General features: G+C 39.0%; 1 protein-coding gene across 2 annotated transcripts in view; it reads left to right on the top strand.

Annotated features, from left to right (window-relative positions):
• Nucleotides 1-21814, top strand: part of AK4 (adenylate kinase 4) — a 61948-nt gene that overhangs the window by 16122 nt on the left and 24012 nt on the right. For both annotated transcript variants that reach the window (XM_054979946.1, XM_054979945.1), the window contains exon 4: nt 16152-16271. In XM_054979946.1, the coding sequence (XP_054835921.1) occupies nt 16152-16271 (120 nt within the window). The remainder of the gene's footprint in view (nt 1-16151; nt 16272-21814) is intronic.

Genomic DNA, 21814 nt, shown 5'->3' with positions numbered 1-21814 from the left:
ATATTACCAAAGTACATTTCTTCCATATTATAATATTATATTATATATAGATATATATTTTTAATATTTAAATAGTAACCAATCAGTTTAACATACTATTCAATTGTAATATTGTTATCAATTGTTGTAATAGGAAACATTTTAAGGGTTGTTAACTACAAGTTAGGAGTTAATATTAAGTACTGGGGATATTCAAACAGTTTATATACATAGAAAAACAGTCATACAGATATACATAGTAAGACAGAAAAGATTCAGTGAAATACAAGAAGTACTGGGTTAAAGAGATCTTAAATATTTGTGTCAATAGTTTTATAACAGGGTGTTTGCCATTTTGGCTTTAGGCATTCTATTTTTTGCTTAAACTCTAGCACATATTTATTGGATTTGTGTTTATAACAAACAAAGTTAGCTTTGCTAATTTTTGACTTTATTATTAGAGGGGATTGTTTTTAAACTAGTTGAGTTAGGGTAGTTAATTTGGACAAAGTAAGACAACTACTGCCTCAGTTTACAGTCATTAGGGTTGTAAAATAAGAAACAATTGTTATCACAGTTAGGTAGTTTCTCATTAGACAAATTTGAATAATTAAATAAATACATTAAGTACAATAATAAATAAATACAAAATAAGATCCCCTTGGTGGGTTAGAATAATTCTAGATCCTATCACTTTATAAGGGTATTTTAAAGCATAGTATACTCTGTTACAAGTACACTGGGACTAATAAATAGAAAATTGTTTAACTCTTTAAAAGAGGACAAGAGTGCAGGATGTGCACTAAACTTAAAATAACATCTTTTAATGTTAGAGGATTGGGAAACCCCATTAAACGTAAGCGCATAATTTCCACTCTAGCAAAAACAAACTCACAAGTCATTCTACTACAAGAAACTCATTTCAGACCAGGAAATTCCAACATATTAAAAGCCAATTGGATAGGTTCACAATTTCATGCAGAAGGATCATCCAAATCTAGGGGAGTTGCCATTCTAATAACTAAAAACCTACCTTTCCAAAAGAAAAAGCTTCTCAAGGATCCCAAAGGGAGATTTATTTTTGTTAAAGGTATGATAGAAGGACAAGCATACACTTTTGCTTCAATATATGCACCAAACAACCAACAACTTGTCTTCATAGAGGAAACTCTTAACACCTTATCCTCCTTTCAGGAAGGTCAGCTGATAATAGGAGGAGACCTGAATTATATCATTAACCACTCTCTAGACAAAACAGTGCTCAATACCAAAACAGTTAAAAGCAAAAAGAAAAAACAAAAAAGGAAATCTATTACAAGGCTTGCCACATTGCTTCAGAATAACAATCTCCTAGACACATGGAGGCACACTCATGTAGGAGAAAAAGACTTTTCATATTACTCCCCCAGACACAAAGTTTATACGAGGATAGATTATATCCTTGTTTCTTCCTCTCTAGGTGATAAACTTTTAAGTTCTGAAATGGGTAATATATTAATATCAGATCATGCATGGGTCAGCATAACGTTTGAAAATAAGTGGTGCCAATCTCAGAATAGGCAGTGGTGCTTTCCTAAAAAATTATTGTATAATCAACAAAGTTCAGCAGAAATAGAAATTTTTTTAGAGACAATCATAGCAGAGAATAGTTCGCAAGAGGTAGACCCACACATTTTCTGGGATACTATTAAAACAGTAGCTAGGGGACATATAATTTCACTAACTTCCAGAATTAATAAGGAAAAAATAAAGCAAAAACAGGAACTCTTGGCCGAAATTAAACAGTTGGAAACAAACCATAAAAAAACAGGTAATGAAAAAAACTATAGAAAACTGCTTAACAAACGTAAGGTTTTGGAAACATTAGAAACAAGGGATATTCACAAAAACTTGTTATATCTTAAACAGAAATACTGGTTCAACTCGCCTAAGGCCCTTCGTATGCTTTCTAACAGAATAAAAAAGAAAAAAGGGTCTACCATGATTAATAGTCTTAAGGCTAAAAAAGGAAATGTGCAAACTACTACTAAGGAAATCTTAAACATCTTCACTGATTTCTATTCTAATTTATACTCCTCAAAGGCCCCAGATGAGGTTAGAATTACCAACTTTCTAGGAAAGATTAGAAATTTTACTAAATTGACTATGGCAGATAGAGAATTTCTAGAAAGACCAATTGCCCAACAAGAAATTTTAGAAGCTATAAAAAATGCCAAAAATAATAAAACGACAGGTCCAGATGGGTTCCCTGTGGAATTTTATAAAAAATATGCAAAGTTACTAGCCATTCGTCTAACAAAGACATGCAACACCATAGTAACATCAGGGAAAACACCACCTACTTGGGAAATGGCTACGATAATAATAATTCTAAAGCACGGTAAAGATCCATTAAATCCAGCTTCTTACAGGCCTATCTCAATACTTAATCACGACTACAAACTCCTTACTGCAATAATGACAAAACGTCTTAATACTTTTATAGACAAATATATCCACTCAGATCAAGCAGGCTTCATCCCAAAACGTGAAATAACTAATAACATTCATAGAACTTTAAATCTCCTGGCTCATTGTAAACTCAATAAAATAGAAGCGGCCTTTCTGTCCTTAGATGTGGAAAAAGCCTTTGATTCGGTTGAAATCAAATACCTAATTAAAACTATGCAAATGATGAACTTTGGCAATAACTTTCTATGGCCGAATCCACATTACCTTCGCGCGTCCCGGTGTTGCGCTAAATGTCCGCGAAACACCCGGAAGTATAGAGTCTTTCAAGCGCGATTTCAGAAATCGCGCTTGAAAGACGCTATACTTCCGGGTGTTTCGCGGACATTTAGCGCCGCGCGGAGGTAATGTGGATTCGGCCTGTCTATAATCCAATCTATCTATAATCAACCAAAAGCAAATATCAAGGTAAATGGGCAGTTATCAAATTCAATCAACATTGGACGTGGTACTAGGCAGGGATGCCCGTTGTCACCTATACTGTTTGCCATCGCCCTTGAGCCACTAGCGATAGCGATTAGAGAAAATGACTCCATAAATGGTATAGATATAGGGACATCCAAGTATAAAATCAGCTTATTCGCTGACGATATGTTGCTCTATCTGAAAAACCCCAATCAGTCTTTAAAGCATTTACATCACCTTTTAGAAATCTTTGGTAGAATTTCAGGACTGATAGTAAATCAAGGAAAATCCCAAATTTTGTCAGTGAATTTGCCTAGTCACAGGATAACTCAGATAAAAAACTCATACAACTTCCAGTGGACTAATAAACAGTTAACTTATCTAGGTATTAAAATATCAGTGGATGTTAATGATCTTATTAAAGTTAATCATGATAAAATAATATCAGACATAAAATCAGATATGCAAAATAAGAAAAAACTGAACCTTTCTTGGTGGGATAGATTCCACATAATTAAATCCTTCTATGTACCAAAACTTCTATTCCTGTTTAGATCTATTCTGGTGAAAATATCAACAACCCAATTGAAAAAATGGCAATCAATTCTGAATAGATTTTTGTGGCAAGACAAACCTCCACGGGTCTCTTTTAATATCCTCTCGTTGAAACATTCAAAAGGAGGTTTAAACTTTCCTGACTTGGCAATTTACCAAAAAGCAGTTAGTCTGTTTAACGTTCTACAACTCTTATCAGCGCCTGAACTCTCTAGTTGGAATATACCATTGTGTTCACTCCCAAAATCATTCTCACTTGGTGACTTGATTTGGAATCAAAGAAAGGATCGCCCTCCATTACATAATAACATATTTCTGTCAGCAATACTATCAGAATGGGATTTAATAAGAGATAAAATAGTTCCTAAGATTTCAAGATTCTCCTCTTTTCACAATCAAACATGGTTTCCACCAGGAAAAAACAGTAATTATAACTTGGTCCTCAAAGACATGCAACTCAATAGGCTTATAGACGTAGCTTCTGGGAAAGATATTATGTCAAAACAAGAACTGGAAAATAAAACGCAAAAGAAAATTCATTGGTATGTTTACATGCAGATTAAAAACATGACAGAGAGTATAAATCTTAAAAAAATTATGAGTACCCCTTTGACTGATTTTGAACAAATTTTAAACTATACACAGAGGGAGAAAAAGGGGATGGTATCTAAAATATATGCTATTCTGCTCTCTTGTTTAAAAAGTACTGATTTACCTTGCCAATCCAAATGGCATCAGGATTGCAATACTGAAAAACACAGGAAAAATGGGAGGAAATCTGGTCATCTTCAATATTTACATCAAAAGTAATTTCTATAAGACTCCAAACGTTTAAAATTATTCACAGGTGGCACTTGACGCCTAAAAGATTGTCTACAATATCATCCTCTTGCTCTCCCCTGTGTTGGAAGGGTTGCAATGAGGTAGGATCCTTCTCTCATAGTTGGTGGGGTTGTCCACGGATAGCCACATTTTGGAAAGAAATATTGGAAGTAATAAAACAGATTACGAGTTACGATATTCCATTATCGCCTTCAATTATATTTCTAGACCAATGGAATATTCCGCAGATCCCAAAAGCTATCAGGAATCTTATAGCAATTTTGTTAGTTGCAGCAAAATCAGCGACAGCTTCAGTCTGGAAACTGAAGAAAGTGCCAACTAAAGAGATGTGGCTCTCTAAGACATGGGACCATTTCATCCTGGATAAGATTAATGATAATATCCTCAATGCTGAACGCTTTCCTGCCAGGTCTAATTTCTATGACAAATGGTTCCCTTTTCTTGAATTTATAGACATGCATGATTTGCATCCCAAAATAAGAATCGCTCAGACGTTGATTCAGTTTTCTGATATTTGGTAATATTATGTATGCTTTGTTTAAAAGTTATTGTAATGTTCATATTATTCAAAACTTGTAAACTATTATTGATTAGTTGTTGTGTTACAGTTGATGTTCATCGTTGATTTCTATTTGTTGTATGTTATAAAGCTTAATTTAAAAAATTATTTAAAAAAAAGAAAAAGAAAAGCTAGTGAAAGCTCAAAAGCGTTATAGCTGTGCCTCCATAAAACCAATTCATTAAAAGTAGAAGCTGTTGCCCCTTTTTGTCTGTCTACCCATTGTAAATCTGAGTGTTATTGCAGTAAAAGCCCTTTGCTGTAGCCTTGCCAGGGATCCATGCAGGTGTCGTTGGTAGTTGCCTACTTGGACTGACTTCTGTTTCTCCTCACCTTTCTTTGAGGTTTTGGATAAGTGGTTATGGTAGAGGGAAATTGAGAGTCCTAAGCACATCCACAGCATACTGTGCATCAGTATGGCACCGTGGCACAGATCTTGAGCAATATCATGCTTGAGTGGTTGTGCATTGCTTGTGTGGTTGTGCATTGCTCTTGTGCCTGCTGTTTTACTGGGTTTCAAAAAGCAATTCAGATTTGTTAGGAAATAGATTGTAAGGGAAATGGTGTCCCCCCTCGCCTCCTAAATCCCCCTGCTTGGGCATTGTAAACTATATAAACATTATTAAAACAGCACAGCAAGGTTACCATTGTGTTTTCAGTTGTGAGGACTAGAATACCCTAGAAAGTTAATTGTCTTGAGATCAGTAGAGCTGAATCTCAAGTAAATGTGTGTTAATTAGGAACATAGTGACAATCACATTCTAAAACAAAAAACATGAGATTGGAATCATCCTGTCTAGAGGCTGCAGAGTATGTGAAACGCTGTTAGGCACTGTGTTTTGCAAGCATGCGGTCTTTCTCCTCCTCCTGTCATCCAATTGATATGAATTTATTGCCCTGAAGGGACTTCATTTGATGCAGTAAAGTGTAAGATGTTACAGTAAAGCAATATATGTTGCCTTTGCTGTACTAAAGTTCATACTGTTTCAGAACAGCACCAGGGACCTTGTCATGGCTTTAGCTATCATAAGAGCTGTTCATGATGGTTGAACAGTAACCTTTTTGGTGCATAATTTACTGTGGTTAGTGGTGGATTAACCCCATTAAATATGTTTTTCCTTATTAATATAAGAGCCTGTGGTTAAATCAGTAGCTTGCAGTGCCTTCATTCTAGGAAAATTACATATTTTTAGAAGGCTTTTGGGCTTTGTTATAACAGACAGTGTAAGCTGACAAGTAAAAATCTTTTTCTCATTTGTATCTTTGGAAGAATTCCTCTAGTGTGTGTAGAAGCTATCTGAGTAGAAGGAAACTTCCCTGTTTTGGTTACAAGTTTTAATGTATTCTAAACTTAATAAATATCCAGACATGGCTTGAATGTAAATGCAAAGCCAGAGCTCTGTTGGCTTGCACCTAGCTAGAATGGACTTGGGCATCTTTTAAATTTTATTTTGTAATTAAGTTAAAGGGTTGGATCTAAGGAACCATGGGTAGAATGGCTCTTTCCTGTCTTAGGGCATGCTCCACATCACCCAAAAAAGCGGTCCCTGAGTGCCAGCAACCCTTGAACTGTGTTATGCAGCACCAGCATGGAGTGCAAAGGAGACACTGTGAACTCCCTACCATGAGCAGAACTGCCCACGAAGACAATTTTGGATCCAGTTCACAGTAAGCAAGGCCATTTGTTATGCAGCATAAATACCTAGAAATAAAGGTAGTTACCATTTGCATTCAAGTACAATGATGAGACATGATGTGGAGTTGGCTCTTAATGTTGACCAATGCGTCTTAAGTGTTAACCACTAGTTGGCCTTTAATTTAGTTTCCAAAGAGCATTCATAGTATAGACATGACAATTCCGTATTTACTTTGAATTTATGAAATTAAAATTTGTTTAGGCAATCTTGTAGAGTGATTCTGATGGGGATATCAAATCGGCTTTGTCCAGATACAAATTTTCATTTTTGACAAGATTAATTACACAAAACAACTGAGCAAAGGTTCTGGCTTCCTTTTAGCAGGGATTTCCTGTCTCTTTGATCTTAAGTTAGAATTAGTAGTATTAGGTCTCTTGTGCACAAAAGTAGCCACAAAATATATTCGTTGCTCCCATGGCAATGTGAATTTCAGATTTATTGACAACCTTTTGGCCATGTAACTAAGTAAATATGGGTTGACCTTGTCTGAGGTTTCAGTTTTATGAGGTTTTACTCTTTTGCTTTGTGCCAGCATACCCTGGGAAGGCTGAGGGCTAAGCAGCTAAGAAATCATTGTTTTCATAATGTCCAGACACTTCTCTGTGCACTTACTATACCACTTTTCCTTGTTGCTCAGAATAGTTTACAATAAAATAACACAATTTAAAGCCAACTCAAACCTGACATGATAAAAAAATCTAAAAATATCTCCTGACTGAGCTGTTAAAACTAAGTCAAGCAATAGTCCTTGTCATAAGATTTGATCCATGGATTTGTAAAGATACAAATATTATTCTGTAACAATACGAAAAATGTTTTGCAAAACACCCGAAAATCCAGATGTAGAGTTGTACAAAAGTATATATTTTTAAAAAGGCAAGCCCTGCCCATATGCGTATTTGAGGGCCTTATTAGCATTATCCCCACAGTCGCAGTAGTACCAACTGAACATAGATCGTGGTCTGGTTTATAGATTGTTCTGGCCTCTGCAAAGACCAAAGTGCAGCCTGAATAATGGACAGAAGGCAAAGTAGTAAAGGTGGCAAGTTTTCCTCCACCTTCCTACTATCTCAAAGGCCACTGCTGCAACTGGACAAGGCCCTGCTGTTCCATGGCCAGCCATGCCCCCTCTTTCTTTCCATTGTGAAAAGCTCCCAGAGTGTCCCAGAAGAACCCTTCAGTGTAACAGCCCCTGCTTTGAGAAGGGGCTGGCAAGTGTTCGCTCTTCCCTTGCGGTCCTGGAGCTGCCTTTATCCCAAGGCCAAGTTGTTTGTGTGTGTTCTCCAAGCCTACCAAAGGAAGTTGAATTGTTTGTTCTGTCTGTTGTGGACAATGATGATGGGAGTGGGTGGCCTTTTGGTAGACAATATTAGGTGCCTGATAATTTCTTTCTCCTTGGTGGGTATGGTGGGTATCTTTTGAATTAGCATTTGAATCTATGACTAAGTTGGCAGATCTTACTCTAGTGAGACCTCAGGCAAGCTTGATTTTGTGGTTGGGTAATTGTCAAAACCTGCTTGCGTTAGGGACTGTGTTGTGGAGTGGCATTTCTTAGCAGTGAGGACATTCTCAATCTTTTGACTTGTCTGTTAAATTACATAAAGAAGGATGTTATTACAGGTCATCCCCAAAAGGCATTGGAACGTTTTGTTGCATAACTCTTTGGTTGTTTTCTTTAGAGGCACTCACCAAGGTCAGAAAGGTCACAATGAAGAGTAAGCATTCACATCAAGAGATTAATGTCGGTATGCCTGTACACACCATTTCTTTTTTCATAGAGAAGTCACTTTTATTCTTTTTTGTGTGCACAAATTCACTTGTGATTAAACTGCTTTAATGCAATACTCCGTGTTTTTAAGCAGTGACTCATCTTTGCAGTTCAGTGAGATGAGCTCAGTCACCTGCCTCCCAATTGTTCCTGCTGTGTCATTTTCAGCAGAAGTACGATGATCTGGAATCTGATTTGTCTAACTGGTGTAGCTTTCCTAAAGTTCTCTGGTGGGGAAAACCCCCAATGTATTCCATAAAAAGAAACAGCTAATAAGGATTAAAACAATGAATTCCTGGCAATGAAGTTACAATTTTAGCTCTGTCATTATTAATGTTAATTATTTGAGCAGTTTCCCCCCATTTCCTTGCCTGGCATAGTTAAGAACATAAGAAGAGCTCTGCTGGATCAGACCAGTGGTTCATCTAGTCCAGCATTCTGTCTTGCTCAGTGGCCAGCTACTTACTCTGAAGGGCCAGCAATAGGGCAAGAGGCCAGTGCCATCCCCTGAAGTTGCCCCCTGGCACTGCTATTCAGTGATTTACTGCCTCTGAATGTGGGGTTCCCTTTAGTTAACATGTCTATTGTTGGCCACTGAAGACAGACTCTACCTCAATCCCTTTTAAAGCTGTCATTAAGTGTGGCCATCGTTACATCCTCTGGCAACAAATTCCATATTTTAATCACTTACTGTGTTTTTAAAATGGACTGTATTGTACTTTTAAAATTATTTCAAAGGACCCCTTTTTATGTGACCAACTTGGGGTGTTTCTTAGCATTTACGTTGCATTAAAACCATTTAATTGTCATTCATTATAAAAATAGACATCTATAGAGACTCCTTTCATATGTCACAAAACTACCTCAAATTTTGGTCATTCTCACAGCTAAAGAGTGATTGGCTATCTAGCAGCGCAATCTTAAACAATTATATCCTAAATCCACTGATTTTAATGAACTTAGAAATGTTTAGGTCTGTTTAGGATTACATTGTTAGTCTAGGAAGGAGAAAACAGCTTCTAATGCATGGCTGTATGGCTTGCAGAGATCAGTTACCTGGACATATCTGTATATGTCTTTCTACTTTCATTTATTTTCATTTGTAGTCTGCCTTTCTCACTGGAACTAAAGGCAGGCCATTATAGTACTACTGACTATTTAGTGCTAGGCATTAGAGGCAGTACTAGATATGTTTTAGCCTGTATAGCTTGAAATGGGGCTAAGTGGCTATAATGGCTATGCGCACATTTTATTGTATCTGTTATCATTCTACCTTATATTGGTAGACCACTTTTCTGCTATAATGGCTTCCAAAAATATGAATGACGTTGGCAATTGCATAATACTAGCATATCAACAAGGCCACAACCACTGCCAAACATCCAGCAGCACGGAAGATTCTTGGAGTAGTACTGGATAGCAAACCTTATTCCTAAACAGCAATGATCCAATCCAGAACAGACATGTTCCCATGCATCTGGGCAACTGAATTTCCCATTTGTTTTCAGATTATTCAGCTTCATCCAATCCTCCAGTGACTTCAGGCACTGTCCAAGGGAATTCACAGCCCCACTTAGATTTGCTGAGAAGAAATACAACTGTGTATCATTTGTGTACCAATAGCACTAGACTCCAGAATGCCCCAAATGGTTTCTTCATTTGGCACTTAATGTTAATAAGCATGGAAGTAGTATTGGAACCCGAGGAACACCAGAGAATAATCCCCAGTAGCCTCCCAGTATCTTTCAAATATGTTTATTTGTTAAATTTATTTGACTTAACTTTTTGCAGCAATCAAAGTGATGTACAACAAGCGAATTGTCATGTTGTCTTTAAAACTAGTAGCATTAAACAATGACATGAATAATAGTATCTTGGCAACAGTCACCAGAAGCAGAGTATTTTTGGTTGGTATTTGTGTGTCCAAATGGATACCTGGTCATAGCAGTCTAATATCCAGTGGGCACAAATTAGAATAAGGTTTGCTATCCAGTACTATTCCAGCAATGCATTAGCAGCACTTAGATTCAAAGTGAGCCAATTTGGTGTAGTGATTAAGAGCATGGAACTCTAATCTGGAGAGCCGGGTTTGAGTCTCCACTCCTCCACTTGAAGCCAGCTGGGTGACCTTGGGCTAGTCACGGCTCTCTGGAGCTCTCTCAGCCCCACCCACCTCACAGGGTGTTTTGTTGTGGGGATAATAATGACATACTTTGTAAACCACTCTGTGTGGACATTAAGTTGTCCTGAAGGGTGGTATATAAATCAAATATTATTATTATTATAAACTGGAAGCCACTGAAAGTTTGAACACTATAAGTATAACTTTTAATGAAATTGAATAGAAACAGTAGAATATACAATATTACACAATAGGGTTATTATAAAAATACCAATTTTTATGAACAGATCTTTTTTTCTTCTTGTCTGATTCTTTGCTTTGAAAGAATTCTTGCTGCAGCAGGGTTCCTATGATGTTCAATGAAACCGAAAATGTTGCATTCATAGATTCTTCTTCTCTGTCTCTGTCTCTCTCATAGAGCACAGAGACAGCACCAAAACTGAAGCAAGCAATTTCTGTAGACAATTTTCAACCCATGCAAAATTTCGGAAATGATACCAATTGTGTTTTCTTACTCATATGCCTCACAACCACTTCTCACTCTGTTAGGGGTAGACCCTTTGGTGACTTGTGTATTCTCTGTTCTACTCACTTAACTAGCCAGTCCCAAATAGGAAGCTGGTACCAAGCAATCTGCGAGCATGTTGTTGCAGGGATGCAGCTTGTCTGCAGCCTTAATTGAAAATAATCTAAGTAACTTAGTAGCATCTGAAGGAGGCTTGAGGTGCAATTTCTTTTATTTGCATGGTTTCTAAGTTCCATCTGACAACAGTCTATGTAAAATGCTTTTAGACCCAGCCATAAAATGCACAGATGGAATTACAGGCTCTTAGTAGGATGCATTTTAAAACAAGCTGTAGTTTGACCTTACGGCCCAACAGCAGGAAAATACTGGATATAAGATGGGATTCCTTGTAACAGTGACGAATCATTGTAATGACAAATCACTATAATGCGCTGCACGTAGTTGCCTCTGCCATTATTCCATGGTTAGTAATGGGACTGACAGCTAATGGTTGTTGTACAGTTCCAGCCAGTGTATGAATGGCAAGGATGTTCTTTCTTTGACTTGGTAAGACTGCACTTTTTAGCCCTGTGGTCCCCATGGCACCTGCCAAGCTTTTCAGACAGTAGGTAGGGCCTTTGCAAGGTAGGGCTTGTTATTGGCTGCCCTCATTCAAATGAAAGAGCAATAGCAGCAGCTGCCTCTGGAGGATCAGGAGGACTATTAAGCGTCCAGATTTGTAGTTCTATTTCCCCTTTCAGGGGTCCCTCCTTTTTATTTCTTTTTCTGTATTTCCCTTCCCCTGGACTTTCCCTCATTTCTTTTTTTCCCCTTCCACAATTCTTTTGTAAAGCAAGGAGGGAGGTACCATATTTTACTCTGCCTCCAGTGGCAGCCATTTGGAGGTTGTGCTCACCACCCCTTTCAAAATTCCAAAGGTGCCCATAGACACACAAGGTTAGGGATCCCTGATCTTATACTTATTTTATATTTGCTGACAAAAATTGACTTTACTTGTTTGTCTTCAGTTTGACCTGACACCAGAAGTTCAAAGAAAGGTCTTCTGGAATGCTGAATTTGGAGTTCCATTGAGCATAGTTTCAGATTGCCTTTAGCCGTGGGTACTGTTTGCTGAAAGAAAGGTTACTCTTGCTGAAGCTATTATGAAGAAACTAAAAGCCTTTCTTGGATTCTAAACCAGTCAAAGGTCTGTTTGGAGAAAGAGCATGAAACAAGTCCATTCCATGAAAACAAGCTTTTTAGCAAGTTAAAGAGTGGAAGAGTTTCCCCTACAACCTTAAGTTAATATTTAAGAACTCTGGTCAGCTGAAAGTGTTGTTTAGCCTTCTTGTTTAAGGATGTTAAGCCATTCCAAGAAAGGGTCTGCTGGGTGATACTTTAAATTGGGTTAAAGGGTAATTCACTTTTAGGCATCTGGGCACTGGTAGAGTATTGTGTGTCTATTAGCTAGTAATAGCGTCTTGCAAGTTCATGTGCGTAATGTTAATATGTAACCTGAAAGATCACTTGTGTGATTTTTGTGGTACTGTGAGATATATCTATCCGTAAGAAAGGGCTAATCTTTTACTTCATCTTTCCCTTCTCTGAGATAAAGTCCTCTGAATAAACTGGAAAAGTTTCTGTTCTATCCACAGTCTGTTATTCCTGCTTATTTGTCTTCCATAAGGAGGGAATACTATTTGTGTTAGACCATGTGAATCATAATGCAAGTAGCTGTAGTGGCCAACAGCTGTATCCCTGGACCTGCCTGGTTCTAGTCCCACCAGTTAGACAGAGGTGGCTATTGTTTCTGATATAAAGGAGTGCTAAGATTTGGGGGAGAACTCTCCATTTTAGCCTCCTTCTTACATATTTGTTTTCACACAAGGCTCCAAGAACATTTTACCAGCTTCCACTGGTGCTGTTATGGAAAGCAGCAAGCAGGTAAGAAGGAAAAACTTAATTGGTTAGGTCAGTATTGGAGTTAGGATTGTTGGATAAGGAATGGAGAATCATTTTATGGATGTTGTATGATGAGCAAAATTCAACAGAGATATGTAGTAGGGAAACCTTTAACTGAAAGAAATCTTCCTTTCACACAACAGAATATCTTTTAACAGCTCTGTAAAGGAGGAAGTCATCAGGTAGAGGAAGGAAAGGAGGTATGAAACTGAAATCTTCCATGCACTGATAAGGCAAAGAGAGAATGTTTTCATCCTGTGTAAAAAAAAAAAAAATTAGTTCCCAGCTTGAAAGATTGAGATAATATGAAGGCCAGTAGAAACTGGTTGAACATATGTTACTTTTGATGTTCTCCTCCTAGGTTCTGTTCTATTTACTTTAGGTCTTAAATATTTTGCGGCGGGGGCGGGGGATATTCTACTATTTTTATGTTATTCTTAATGAGTTCTAATATGGTTGAATACTTGCATGTTACTTTATATGCTGGAAAACTGCTTTGCTACTACAGATCTAGAACTATTGTAAATGTTCCTTTGTTCAGAAATGGTTCACTTCTACAAAATGAAAATCATAGGCTTGGATCCAGTGCATGTTTCTGTGGGTGGAAAGATTTCCACCAATGGAGATTTCCTCCAGTGGAGCATGACTTTCTTGCCTGCCCCTCCTCCTTTAGCCTAAAATGCCCTCTGAAATGTTACTCTCAGAAATCCTTCAGCCCACATAAAGGCTGGACTGGATCCAAGCTAAAGAATGAACGGATAAAATAATTTCAAAAAAATAATAATGAAGGGGGTGAAATGTAGACATGGGCATGAACCACAAAAAAAACCCCCCGAACCATGGGGCTCATGCTTCGTGGCGTTTTCATGAACTAGGAACCATGAATCCCCACAAACGGGCAAGTTCACGAACCAGTTTGTGGTTCGTGGGGTTTAAATGATATTCTTTCACAGGCCTTGAGTGGCAGGCCTTTTCTTGCTTACAGACAACTCTCCAGCTTAAAACAGCTTCTCAGTAACAATAGTGGACCACCCAATAGAGACATGAACCTGGGAATGAAACCCTGCAACAGACTTAGCTGCCGGCTTTGTTCCCATGTACATTAAAAGGCAGGACTGTTATGGGTCCTAATAATATCAGCTATATCTTCTTGGGGTCATCCACTTGCTTATCATCTATTTCTATATATGTCATCATGTGTCAACAATGTTCTTGTCTTCATCATGCAAATGTGGTCGTCTCTATATAAAAGAATCAATATGCTCAGATCTGACATTAAAATCCCCCACATTCAGAAACCAGAGGGAAAACATTTAAATCTTCCTGGACATATCATTGCAGATCTGAAAGTCACTGTTCTACCCTGCAGCCCTCAAATTCAAAGGGATTTCACACTGCTGAAGTGCTGAAGTAGAATTCATCAAGAAATTAAGCACTTTTGCCAGGGCTAAACATAGGTTTGTGTTTCCTTACTATAATTACAAGTAGCTCAATAGAAACAGTTTTTAAAAGCCTTTAATTGGCTGCTCTTAACCTATATTGTAACCCTTTACTAATATTAGTTAATTTTTTCTTATACTTGATTAGTAGTTTTTATCTAGGATGAAATCTTTGGACTTTCTCACCATCCATTATGTGTAAGAACAAATCCATTCCAGTCCCTTTATACAGGGAATCATACCCAAAAGATTTATGACAAGATTCTCTTTAGACTCTATTCTGTTCAAACTCCTTCTCTTTTGCTCCCTCCCTTTTGTGAATTTTTTTAAGTCTCCAAAATGATTTCCTTCCCATAAGCATCTGAAGAAATGAGCTATGACTTATAAAAGCGCATGGTGACTTCTTTCTGTCTTCAAGGTGCCACCTGACTTCTATTTAACTATTGAGTCTGCCTGATTCTTTCTGTGCTCTCTGGAGACTAGTGATCTGCAGACAGAGAGAACCCCCCCACCCCCACCCCCCACCACACACACACTTCTTGCTTGATTGTTTAACCTCTAGCTTGATTAAGAGCTTCTGGGGAATTTCCCAAAACTTTCTTACCAAGGTTGACACTTAAGTTCTGCAGTACTGATATTTTAGAAATCTTTTAAAATCAGTACCAGTTAGTACCATCAAAAAGACTGTTTTTACACTTTTCAAGCATACCACTTATCGTTTGTTAAGAATAAAAATGAAATGAAAATGCATGTTGCTACAGGCCCAGGTTGTTGAATGCCTGGAATAAAATTCTTTGTTACTACTACTTTTCCAGCTTATCTGGAGAGGCAGCTTACTGCCACTCATTGTTTCCTTTGACCTATTTTCCCCCTGTTATTGTTACCTCACCCAGAAGCATCTAATTTGGATCTTCCTTTGTCAGAACTGTGAGGGAACACTGAACAAGCTAGCAGCTGGCCTCCTGATCATGAAATAAACCAAGCTATGCTAATTAGAAAAAGGAGGAAAATTAGGAGGTCTATCTGAAGTTGTATACCTGGCAATGGAAGGGGTCACCAGGAAAGTGAAGCACTTAGCAAGATGTGTAAGAACTTGTAGTTAAATAGCTTCTTCCCTTCCTTGTTCATCTATGTTTATGGTCCACCTTATTTGGTGTTAGTATCTGATTTTTCTAGTCATCTGCTCTCAGTCCATTGCTTCCTCCATCTCTACTTTGGCTACTGTGCCTCAGACTGTTGCCTCATCTCTTCTCCAAGCTGTGCCACCGCTGTCTCCCATCTTCCATGCTTTCTCCTTTCTTAGCTGCTTTCTTCCTGAGCCTGATGTGTTTTGTCCGTATTTTGGCTTCTTGTGTGTGTTTTTTCTTGAGGTTTTTTCTGAGTGTAATAATGCTGCAGCTTGTAATAATGCTTATGCTTGGTAGCTGTGAGATGGTTAAGCTGAGGTTCATGCCATTTGGTTGCTTAGCAACATTGATCTTGGGCCTGTAGCATTGAAAGCTGGAATCATGGTGAGATGATTGCTGTGATTGTTGTATTTGGTGGTGATATCAAAATGCTCTGAAGCCTTACTGTCCCACCACTCTTCCTGCGACATTTCCCTTTGCAGTTCTCTAGAAGCAATAGGCATTTTGGAGGACATCTTGGAGGTGGGTAAAAGGTGCAAATCCAGCATATCACTCTTCTTTCTTAACAAGCATTCTGTTGACATTGCTCTTTCCTGGGCTGGTGAAGCAGTTTTGGAGAAGAATCTGGGAAGATATGCTTACTTGTTAGTCATAACTAAAAAGTTTTTGTTTTTCTTAACAGATATTGGTGCGTTGGCAAGGCAATATCTAGAGAGGGGGCTTTTGGTGCCGGATCATGTATTTACACGTGTCATGATGACAGAACTGGACAAAATGCAGGCCCAGCCTTGGTTACTTGATGGTAAGACTATTATTTATTTAAATAATAGCTATTATGGTGTTTAATGGTTAAATAACCATTAAACAATAGGAGGAATCAGTAGGTCACCTTTAACCTCAATAAATTTGTTTAACATTACTTTTCTACAAATAGCATGTTTAACATAAAACTGAAGACTATCCTGAGCCTTTCCAATATTTTTAGCAACTGGTGGCAGAGTAGAGAGACAACTGAAAATATCTCAAGAGCTCTTACAAACAGAGCTGTTCATAGTTTAATCTTTTTTGGCAACTGTTAAATACAGATGGAAAAAGCAGTGTGGGTTCCTGTCCTCAAGATGGATTTATTTAGAGGCTGAAGAAAGGTGACAAAAATCTAAGTCTTCTTAGATTTCTCTTGGCTCATCTTGATATAGTGACTTGCCTGAGTTAACTTGGAATCCTCCAAACCTGCAAAAACATCTGCTTTCATTTTCCCTGAAGGGTCCCTTTGTGCAAGAACTGGAGTTGCTGACATGCCTGGACTAGTATTTCCTGGAGCAGTCAATTGGATAATATTTGTTCACTTAACAAGGCTAGTTCACAGAAATCTTAATATGGGAAAGTGTGAAAGATTGGCTGCCTCTTTCACAGAAAGAAAGGACACCAATTATCTTTGATGGTAAATGTAGGATATAAAGCAGCAGATTAGATGGTCTGTTGGATCAATTCCCAACTTCCTTCCTATGAGGAATTTTTATCATATATGCAGAGGCTAATCATTCAGCTGAAAGTTGCCATTGGATCCAACCCAGTGCTTCTTAATAGGATATTTTGCCCGATCATCTTTACACAAGCAGGGATCTGATGTATCACAACAGTTTTCTTGGTGGTTTGAATCAGAGGAAGTGACATTGTTCTCTGGAAGAGTAAAGAATACTTTCTATCTAAACCAAGGTCCATCTTTCTCAAACTTTTGTGTACATAACATGTATCTGAAGGCCTTGGCTCCTCAAATGAATGCAGTTGAGACAATACGAGGTATAGTCTGCTCTTCCTTGTTCAGATAATTTGAACCTATACCAAATCACTATAGAATTGGATGGATTTCTGAACCTGAATTCTATATTGAAGCACATCTTCAATAAACCCCCTAAAAAGAATTTAATGTGTTTGTTTAAAAGCTAGGTAGTACTTTTAGGAGCCTGTGGGCCATATATTCTTGAATTCCATTTTTACAGCTAATTTATGTAACCTTTTTTGTCTGCATAATCCATCGGAAAAAATTAAACCAGTGGTAGCCTCTTATTCAGGTTATTCTGACACTTGTTATTCTGACATTGCTTTTATTTTCATCAGAAAAATACATTTCATGTATCTGAAATATATTTTGTGTATTCAGAGGGCTGTCCTAATGGAGTTACTACTTCTATTCAGGATCAGTTCCAAGTGCCTGAAGCTGACCAAGTGTCAACTGTTGCTAAATCTCAAAATATTTCAGCTTAATTGATTAGTAACAAAATGGTAAAAGAAGCTTCTGTACCCTTAATTCTTTAACTGTGCTGCAGTAACAAAATCAGTTGATATAAATAGACCAAAGGAACGTTTTTTTAATGGGAACCAAACTAGATGACATGACAGCATGGATTTCATAAATGTGTGTAGTGAGGTGTCTCAAAAGCAAATCATATTCCAGATATTCACATGTACTGGTGAGGCACTCTGCTTTGCATAGTGGTAAATGATCTGCAGTAGAGGGGAAGGGCATGCCCCAGTGTAGTATGTGAACTACTGAATGAAAGCCTGTTCATACAGATATACAATTTGCATACGAGAGGGCAGAGACATGGCTTAAATGAAGACAGATGATGTGCTCATTGTGAGCATGTGCCACAAACCCACGTCCAACTCAGGCTTAGGCTGACCTTCCCCTACCCTGAGGTAAAACTTCTCCTGTTTAAGCCTATGAAGCTGTATACTGGGCTGGGAAGCCTCTGGTAGCGTGGTCGATGTTAAGCTTTAACTTTCCTTCTTGTCCCACCCTTAAGAAATATTAAAAATGGTTACCCAGCCAAGTCTTAGTAGGGGATAGATCAGGGGTTGCACTTCCCTTTAGCAGAAACTGGCACACAAGGCTTGGGGAGGTTCAAAACGTAACTGAAGGTTTATTTACAAAAGGCTAAAATTAAAAGGCAGGTAGGCAGATGTTTGAACTGACGTAACAGAAAGGTTTTTGTACAGCAACTTCACTGGCATGAGGCACAAAACACTTGGTTTAACACTAAGTTGCTGGCTTCTTTCAGAGGTTGACACTGCTTCACAAATGTTTCCCTTTTAAAGCACAGACAGAGCACAACTTTCCCTCCTCTCCAGACTTAAGGGTGCTCCACTGACACAAACCCTTACTAGATACTGGGCAGGAGTTATAGTTATGAGCTGTTCCTGGCACTGAAGGGGAGACTCCTTTCCACCCACTTCCTTGGCCCACTATAATTCCCAGATCTCTCAAGTCTAAGCATGAGTTAGTGCTGGTTTTTCCCACTTTAGTCCGAGGACTTACAGTGCTTCACAAACATTTCTTCCTCACACAGAGGATTCTCTGACTGATCCTCTCTGGTCTGAAGCCAGGCTCCAACTTCCCTTTCGCTCTCTTGTTTACACTCCCACTACAACTGACAGCTTTCCCAACATTCCATCCCCAACTGCCATTTCAGGCTAGCCACATGGGGGGGGGGGAGGAAACATGTCAATCATAGCTCACTGACTGGAAATCTCAGCATCTGAAGCTGAGTCCATCACAGCATGACTTGTGGGTTTCCTAGAGCTTTCCCCTTTGATCCAGATCAAAAGAAAATCTTGTTTGATCTGGCTGAAAGGAGGAAGTGCAGGCTGGCTGTGGACAGTGGAGAGTTCATTTGGACACACTGCCTGAAGCCAATACAGGGCGAGGGATAGGGATAAGATTGGTCTTCAAAACTGACAAGTTAATAAGCAAAACAACATCTTTGCTAATATATGAGGAAGTTTTGGTTCTGACTCCAGTAGCACCTTAAAGACCTACTAGATTTTAAGGGTATGAGCTTTTAAGCTCCCTTTGACTCTCAAAAGCTCATACCCTGGAAATCTAGTTAGTCTTTAAGGTGCTAGTAGACATTTACATTCTACTGTAGACCAACATGGCTACCCACCTGAAACTACTATGTATGTCACTCTATATAGACCTAAGAACAGAACATACCTGGCAAAGTGTCTGAAAAGCTGTGGGGGGGGGTCAAGAAGATGGCAGTCCAGAATGTGTTGCCCAGCCCCACAGCCTTCAATTGCTTGCTTCTCTGGGCTGTCCCCCACAAATCACACCACCCCTGCTGATTCACTGCACAGTTGCTGCAGCCTTCATGATGTGAAGCATATGTAGCACTAAACACTGCCTTGCCTTCCCCTCCCTGGTTTTGGACCTTTAAAGGTACTTTCTCTATTTTTGCAGCTGAGCTGCACTGTACATCTCAGGTGGGAGAAGGGGTTGCCGTGTTATGGAGGAGACGTGCACAGATGCAATGGAGGGAAAAGTGGGAAATGCTGTAAATTAAGCAGGCGGGGGTGAAGTCACTCAAATAAGTATGTCATTCCTGAAACACTGCAGCTGTGAAATGGGAAACAAATTGTTGCCAAGATTCTATAATGTTACCATCCTGCTACATAAAGAAACAAGTCTTGGCTTGAGGCCCTGAGAGCAGAAGCACACAGCTTGCATTACGTCTGTGCGTGATCATGTTGTTTCCTTATGAATAACAAACTTCTGTTTTCCCTCTTCGATTTTCACCGTTGCAAATGAAATTAATAGATCTAGTCAAGACTTAAGAAAAAATACCATATATTTGTAAAAGAAGAAGAACCTGTTTGTCCTCCCTTGGTGTTCTCTGTACTTAGGTTTGCCGCACCATCTTGTTCCTCGCAGTTAATGTCCGGTGTGTTCTGTTGCTTCAGATGCAGAAAGTGAAATGCATTTGTTTAAACTCACTTGCATTCATGGGCTGCTTCCTACACCATTCAGAAACCGAGTTGTATTTACCAGTGAATGTATGCTCAAAAGGGAGCTGCAGTCAGTCATAGCTCTTTGATTCACACTCTTGCCAAAAGTATGCACCTAAAATTGTAATGTGTGAAATGGCCTTACACTAACCAGGGAAAAATCTATGTGGGGTGGTCCTTTGCTTTTCCACTGAGCTTACAGTTTGAATACTTTAAATCATCTCACTTGGTACAAATCATCTCATGATGAAATAGGTGATAAATAGAGCCCCCAGACCCACAAGGTCCTTGACCTATCTGATCTGTGGGAAACTATGGTAAGCAACCAGACCCTACAAGTAGACATCCGTTTGGAGCCGATTGTCAACAGTGAGTCAACTGGCCCTTCGTTGGGATCTCCCCCTTATTTTTCCTCAACACGATGGCAGAAAAATTGTTGTTTAAAAAGTGTGAGGAGTGTGCCACTAAGGTGGCAAAAATGGATGGTCATGCCCGATGCCTTTCCTGTCTGGGGGAGGGCCATATTGTGGAACGCTGTAAGATTTGCCAGAGCTTCACACTGAGGGTGAGGGGTGATCGGGCGGCTAGACTTAAAGCAGTGCTTTGGAATAAGGCTATGTCAAACCCCACTAGCCCGGCAAAGAAATCGATCTTGGCGGAGTACTTGCTGCACCGGACAGGTGAAACCGGGTTGGATCCAGCAACAACCTTGGTTCTCAGGCCTACGGAATCAATTTCAGAACCATCGGTACTGAGGGCTTGGAGCCGACCGTGCTGTTGTCTCGAGAGACTTTGGCGTCTGTGTGGTCTATGCCTAGTGTGATTCTGGCAGGGAGTGACCAGTCTGCTTCTCAGAATAAAGCCTGAAACATTACTCTTTGCCCTGCATATTGCAGGGTCACAAAAAATAAAGGCAGACTACTTGAGCAGATTAGGCACTTCACATCACAAGTGATCCCTGGGGGACAAGTAAGTGTGAGAAATTTTTATGGAATGGGGGTATCCCGATGTGAACCTCTTCGCCTCGGCAGAGAATACGAAGGCCCCCCAGTTCTGTTCCAGGGCTGGTGTTGGAAGCAACTCACTAGGGGATGCTTTTCAAGTAATATGGAGAGGAGGGTTGTTTCATGCCTGCCCCCCGGTCCCCTTGTTGTAGAGGGTAATATGCAAAATTCAGACAAACCACACCAATTGCATAGCCCCTTTTTGGCCGCATCAGCCATACCTTAAGAAGTATGGCCAACGGAAATTACATTCATCTTCTGTCAGTACTGGACCTGATTCATTTCGGTCCCATATTGCACCATGAGTTAGACAGGCTACATTTGATGGCATCATTAGTAGAACACTAACTGGGCAGTTCTCTGACATGGTGGCACACATTATTCTAAATGCATGTAAGCCCACAACTAGGAGATCTTATTCCCTGAAATGAAATAGGTTTGCAGTATGGGCAGAGAGCAAGAGTATTTCACCTGGATCCTGTCTCTTATCTGATGTGTTTGAATACCTGATTTGTTCACAAAGGTCAGGTCTAGCATCCTCATCTATTAAGGT

Source organism: Eublepharis macularius, chromosome 5, assembly GCF_028583425.1.
Source record: "Eublepharis macularius isolate TG4126 chromosome 5, MPM_Emac_v1.0, whole genome shotgun sequence".
NCBI classification, from domain to species: domain Eukaryota; kingdom Metazoa; phylum Chordata; class Lepidosauria; order Squamata; family Eublepharidae; genus Eublepharis; species Eublepharis macularius.
The sequence above is the reverse complement of the archived record's forward strand: the minus strand, read 5'-3'. Positions and strand labels throughout refer to the sequence as shown.